At 32.3% G+C, this 6,908-nt stretch overlaps 1 protein-coding gene across 1 annotated transcript; it reads left to right on the forward strand.

The window, feature by feature from the left end:
- The first annotated feature begins 1,126 nt into the window (after positions 1-1,126).
- LOC149138174 (endo-1,4-beta-xylanase 5-like) lies at positions 1,127-5,897 on the forward strand. Its single transcript, XM_089449417.1, has 8 exons — positions 1,127-1,432; positions 1,519-1,556; positions 1,710-1,932; positions 2,487-2,683; positions 2,759-2,857; positions 4,267-4,413; positions 4,593-5,228; positions 5,310-5,897. Exons 1-8 carry the CDS (start codon positions 1,288-1,290, stop codon positions 5,652-5,654), a joined length of 1,830 nt encoding a protein of 609 aa, XP_089305543.1. The 5' UTR covers positions 1,127-1,287; the 3' UTR covers positions 5,655-5,897.
- Positions 5,898-6,908: the final 1,011 nt, after the last annotated feature.

A 6,908-nucleotide genomic window follows, 5' to 3' on the forward strand; every position in this document is an offset into this window, starting at 1 on the left:
GAATTAGCTAGTATGATTCATTATGAAGGTTAAATGATAAAGAATATCGTATCAACCCCAAGATAAATAATGAAAGAACCCTAAAAGAAAATCTATATAATAAGAAAATAAAAAAATAAAAATAAAAATAAAAACCTAAAGTCTCTAAGACTTGGTAAAAAGAATCTTAAAACATAGAAAATTTATAAATAAAATAGATTAATAATAAAATAGAAAAAAATATTTTAATTTAAATTTCACATTCATAAAATAACCTTTTATATAGAAAAGAATTGATAAAAAATTAAAATAAATTATTTACTTCAAATATGAAATATTTATAAAATAAAAATAAATATAGAATATTATTTTGGTTTATAAAAATATTTTAATAAATATATATTTATTTTCTAAATTATATTTTATTTTTATTGGATATTTATTTATTTTATAGGTAGAAAACAACAAATGAAAAACTTTAATTAGGTTAGAATATATACGTAGAAAAGAGTGGAGATATATACATTAAATGTCACTTTTTCATTACTGTAAAGTCTAAATAGATTTCCTACGTCCTCTCTTCAATGCAACAATGTTATCAAAATATGCATTAAACTCTGGAATTACAGACAGAATATCAATATTATCAAAATATGCATTAAACTCTGGAATTACAGACATAATATCCTTAGAGAGTCGTGAAGCCATCCCATTAGTTATTCATAATGGAACTCAGTACAAAGTTTCTTCCATTATATGATTTATCACTTCTTGATTACTTATACTAACAAAGAAAAAAAAAAACAGGAAAAAAAAACAGGGAAAAAACAAAGAAAAAAACTGCCAAGCGTATAGTGTACGTGGGTTTTTCCTTTTATTTCCGTTATAATAACTTTGTTATCGACCAACCCTCAAGTACCAGACGGATAAGATGCCCCTGCTTTAATGGAAAGCTTTATAATTTGAGATTCACAGCTTTTAAGAAAATGTTATACATACTTTATTTTCTTCTCCGTTTTTGCTGTAATTTTTATATAGATGCTTTTATTTTCTTCTACGGTTTTGCTTTTATTTTTATAGAAATTTAACGATACAAGTTGGTGATATTGTTTTTTAGTTTGATATTTACTTTTATTTCTATAGAAATTTAACGATACAATTGGGTGATATTGTTTTTTTAGTTTGATATTTATCTTTAGTATAGAAATGGATAGAGAATTTTAAAAATCTTCCATTGATTACAATCCATTTATATAAGTTTCCACATTATTTCCAGGGAAGCCCAACCCTCCTAGTAAAATTGTATATATGTGCGTTACATTTGCAATGATATTATTGTTTCCCATATTTACCAGCCTTTCATGGTATTTGGTTATGGATAGCCGCTATCTGCAACCACTGGTGGCGATTTCGGTAGTTCTGGTGTTGGCCCAACTGAGAGCTTCTGCCAGCGGTATGGACTATGCAACGGTTTGATGTTTGATATTTATTGTTTGAGTTGAGGATTTATGTGATAATCTCTGTGTGTATTGCTTTCAGATGGCGGCGTTCAGTATGATCATTTCGCCACCACAGAGGTGAGAGGCCAAAGTGATTGTGAACTTTAAAGTGAAGAAGTTATTTCTGCAATAGGATTACATTAATACAGTAGAATATTCTGTATATTCTTATTTCTGAGAAAAGTCTGCGGTTTGATATTTGTTGGATATATATCTATATATATGTTGCAGTGCCTGCAAAAGCCACCTTCACCTTCATACGGAGGAGGAATTATCGTGAATCCCGATATAAACAATGGGGTCCAGGGCTGGACTCCTTTTGGAGACACCACGCTGGAAGTACGATCGGCCCCGGACGGGAATAATTATCTGGTCGCTCAGGGAAGGAAAAACAGCTACGATGCTCCCTCGCAGAACCTCAATCTGACCCAAGGAATGATGTATACTCTCGCAGGTATGGTATTTTTATTAATATCAATATTATAGAGCCAATTTATTGTAAGTAGCATCAAAATAGAACTTATAGTTCTTAAAAACCCCACCAACTAATTACGGAATCATGATAAACTCTAACTAAACTTAATTACAATACTCAAATACTGAAGTAAATTATTATTTCCAACATTAATCATTAACGTAATTTACTATTTCCAATTTTTTTTTTTGGAGAAAAAAAACGGCATAACTTTATATTAAAAGTATATAAAGATCATCAATACATAATTCGAGATACTAATAAAATATAGATATATCCAGATCTCTTCATAAAATGCATACAGATTATCCATACAGGCAGAATACTATTTCCAACCTTAATCATTCATTTTTGCATTCCTGGTCAAATTTATAAGATATTCTCTAATTAAGTTCAACCAAACTTTGGCATAAAATTCTCAGGCATTGTAACATTCAATTTCAGCTTGGGATACAATTTGAATGGTTGAAATACCCTTTAGCCAATGTAATGGGACTAGATTGGGTAATAACGAGGTGGGATATTTGGGTCAGCGTGGTTGCAGATCTCGGGAATAAATACGAAGAGTGCAGTTGTGAAGGCCACGGTTGCTGCTAATTACAGCAACGGCGGAGCCGGAACTGACTACAACTGCGCCGGGACTGTTATTGCACGCGCTGGTTGCTGGTCTCTTCTCAAAGGAGGCCTTACCTTAGATTCCTCTCCCTCTTCCGCCACGTTATACTTTGAGGTACCTTGACATTTAAGGCTACTACCCAATTCCATTTATTTTTTGCAATGTTGTCTAATATCGCCTGTCTTCCAGAGCAACGATACGGAAATAGAGATCTGGTTGGATAGTGTATCGTTACAGCCGTTTAGTCCAGAGCAATGGCAAGCACACCAAGAAGCCAATATCCAACAGGTATTATATTATTACCCTGGGATTCCAATTATTAACATTAAAATTTATTCAAAATGCACTCTCAAATCTTTTAATTCCATTATGAATCATTATCAGATGGAACTTCCTTTGGAATTATTATTTTACTCAAATTAAATGGAATCTTTTTATGAAATTTCAAAAACTAAAAATTATGTTTTTTTTCAATTTTCTCTTTTCATTTTCAACTCGCTTATTGCTCAACAATGCTGGCTAAAATTTGTAATCAAAATGGTCGAAATTGAGTTTCAGTTTGTATTATATGAATATAATTTAAATCAAAATTGAGTTGGTATTATATTTTGTATTATATGAATATAATTCAACTCAAAATTGAGTTTGAATTATATATTGAAGGTGATATTTAAATTGCAGTTTTAATATTGATTGTTTGACCGGTTTTTTCTATTACATTTTTGAAATATTTGGAAATCTGCAATCAAGATATATAGAGATTAATTTTTTTTTCATCAAATTTTGTTAGATATTCAGAAATTTTTAATCAAGATATACACTAGGCAACATCTAAAATTAGACAATATTCAGAAATTTTTAATCAAGATACATATTAGACAACATCTAAAATTAGACATGTCTATTTTGCTCCAAGATATATGGAAATATAAGTTAATTATCAATAATTATTAAGTAGATGTTAGAGATTTAACCTCCACTGAATAATCTAAAATATTCTTAATAATAGTTACAAATTAAAAGTTAAAATTAGTTTAAAATCATATCAAATGAGTTTATAAATTTTTGAACATATAGTATTAATAACCTTTAGTATAAAACTTATTTATAAACTACTAATCTTCATAATAAATAATAAATTATATATATTTAATTCACTTTTTAATTTTTTTATAAATAATAATAATAATATAAAATAAAATTATAATTCAATTATTTTTTCATACCTATTAAAATATTTTGATGTATATTCATATTTATCACCTATATAAATGTTACCTTTAATACTTCATATGACTTTAACTGGTAAAGTGTAAATAAAATGAAATAAATGTTTATCATTTACCATATTTTATATAACTTTAACTTGTGAATTTAAATGAAATGAAATAAATGTTTATCATATTTGCCCATCATTAAATTTTTTATGTTTTTAATTTTTTTTAATCTGTGTACCTGTACCTGTTTTAATATTTTTTATTATATTATTTATGACATCAGATTTGATATAAATTTAACTTTCACATTATTTTGCACTGGGCTAAAAAAAAGTGGAAATCTTGGCCCATCATCCTCCATCTCAACATTCTTTGAACATTACAATGATTTTTTCTGAACTTCATCTACAATATAAAGATTGCTGGGTTGTTAATTTTTGAGTCTGGTGTGTTGTTAATTGAGATGGGTACATATTACAGAGTCGCAAGGGACATTTCGTTGTGCACGCTGTCAACAGTACAGGGCATCCATTGAAAGGAGCCAAACTATTCATCAAGCAAGCCAAGAGGGACATTCCCATAGGATGCGCTATAGCCAACACAATACTGAACAATAGTGTTTATCAGGTGGACTTAATCACTGAATTTACCCAGTTTTTCGCTTTTTATTTCATCTCGATTGAAGCCATTTTGATTTCAGAAATTATCCTTTTAACCCTTCATGTTTGGCTGAATTTTTTTTCCTTTAAAGCTATTATAATCTAATTTCAGAAATGGTCTCTTAAGCTATTATAATCTGATTTCAGAAATGGTTTCTTGAACGTTTCAACGTAGCAACATTTTTGAACGAGCTAAAATGGTACAGCACGGAGACTGAGCAAGGGCAAGAGAATTACAGGGACGCAGATGCCATGGTGAGCTTCTGCAAAGAAAACAATATAAAGATGCGGGGGCACAACATAGTGTGGGAGGATCCAAAATATGTTATGCAGTGGGTAAAGAATCTGAATGCCCAACAACTCCAAGAGGCAGTGGACAATCGAGTCCATTCAGTAGTGGGAAGGTACAAGGGCCAATTCATCCAATGGGATGTCAGCAATGAGATGCTTCATTTTTCATTCTTTGAGGACAAGTTGGGGCCCAATGCCTCTGCAAATATCTTCCAACTGGTTCAGCAATTAGATCCCTCCACTCCATTGTTCATGAACGACTACAATACAATCGAGACCTGCAGTGACATGGCCACCATACCCGATGCATATGTGCAGAAGCTGCATGACATTAGTCGGCCAGGGCTGATTGAAGGAATTGGATTGGAATCCCATTTCTCAAAGCCTAACTTACCATTAATGAGATCTGTATTGGACAAATTGGGATCTTTGGGTCTGCCAACCTGGCTAACAGAGGTCGATATTGACAACGACGTGAATCAAACTACACAGGTAAGCAAGCTTTCAGGTCCATAATTTCTCTTTTCAATAAATCAAAACGTCTATGAATCTCATGTTTAATGTTTGGAACAGGCCGAGTATTTGGAAGAAGTACTGCGGGAAGGATTTTCTCACCCTGCTGTGGGAGGCATAGTCATTTGGTCGGCATGGCCGCCTCCCAGTGGATGTGACAGGATGTGTCTCATTGACAATAATTTCAATAATTTGCCTCCAGGCAATACGGTGGACAAATTGTTAAAAGAATGGCAAAGCAGAGGCATTAGTGGTTTTACTGATCATGAGAGCGGGACCTTCAATTTTTCAGGATTTTACGGCGAGTACACCGTCACTGTAAAGCATCCCCACATTACTGGTACTAATTCTTTCAAGATTTCGAGAACATCTGAACAACCACAACACATTAGCGTTGTTGTGTAATTATCAATGAAAAGATTGTAACCTGCGGTATATACTAACAATGATATAAATATAAAGAATTAAATATATACAAGTAATAGAAAAACGTAGTTGAGATGGGGATTCAACGACCCCGAGTTAAGATCTCAAGATGGCTGTACGTTACACTCGGATCTCAACAACCCCATGTTAAAATGGAGATATGCGTGTGTATGGAAGACTAGCACTGAAATATGTATGGAGGTGTGTGTCTATGGAGGAGAACCCCTGCAATATAAATTACCTTTTTCAATGCTGCCTTCTGGTTGTGCTCGCTACTGGCAAATAATCATGGTCAACCGTCTTCTGACATCACATGATGACAAATATTGTCTCAATATGAAAGTCAACCTTGTCCAACGGTTGTCAACCATGGTCAACCGTGGACCAATATCACATTATGACAAAGATTGTCTCAATATGAATCAACCATGGTCAAGCATGGGTCTAACATCGCATTGTGACAAAGATTATCTCAATATGAAAGTCACCCATGGTCAACCATGGTCGAATGTCGCATTTTGACAAAGATTGTCTTAATATCAAAATCAACCATGGTCAACCATGTTTATTTTAGAGTTTATAATATTTTTAGGGTTTACAATATTTATCTCAAGGTTTATATACCTTGGGATTATAATATTTATCCATTGGGTTTAATACCTTAGGTTTATAATCCCTTGGGTTTTTAATATTAATCCTTTTGGTTTATAATATTTATCTTAGGGTCTATATACCTTGTGTTTATAATATTAATCCCTTGGGTTTAATATTATTCCCTTGGGTTTATAATACCTTGGGGTTTTAGAATTAATCCCTTAGGGTTTATACTATCAATCTCTTGGTTTTATCAATTGAAGTGTTCATATCCCTCGGGTTTATCAATCCCTTGGTCCAATGTCACATTGTGATAACCGTGCTCATACATGGTCAACCATGGTCCAACGTCGCATTGTGAGAAAGAGTGTCTCAATATGAAAATAAACTATGGTCAACCATGTTTATTATAGGGTTTATGGCCACATTGTGTCAAAGATTGTATCTTGGTCCAAAGTCACATTATGAAAACCATGGTCATCCATGGTCAACCATGGTCCAATGTTGCATTGTAACAAAGATTGTCTCAATATGAAAATCAACCATGATCAACCATAGTCCAACATCACATTGTGCCAAAGGTTGTCTTAATATGAAAATCAATCATGGTCAACCATAGTCCAACATCACATTGTGATA

This window comes from Pinus tabuliformis, chromosome X (genome assembly GCF_031772625.1).
Source record: "Pinus tabuliformis cultivar Carrire ecotype Pingquan chromosome X, CPIR1, whole genome shotgun sequence".
Classification (NCBI taxonomy): Eukaryota; Viridiplantae; Streptophyta; class Pinopsida; order Pinales; family Pinaceae; genus Pinus; species Pinus tabuliformis.

What these genes read in the sequence shown, in the direction of transcription:
- LOC149138174 (XM_089449417.1), top strand. Translation starts at nt 1,288, where the DNA reads ATGTGCGTTACATTTGCAATGATATTATTGTTTCCCATATTTACCAGC. An exon ending in AATGATGTATACTCTCGCAG is followed by an intron (nt 1,933 to 2,486) that starts GTATGGTATTTT and finishes TATTTGGGTCAG; the next exon opens with CGTGGTTGCAGATCTCGGGA. An exon ending in CCGCCACGTTATACTTTGAG is followed by an intron (nt 2,684 to 2,758) that starts GTACCTTGACAT and finishes CCTGTCTTCCAG; the next exon opens with AGCAACGATACGGAAATAGA.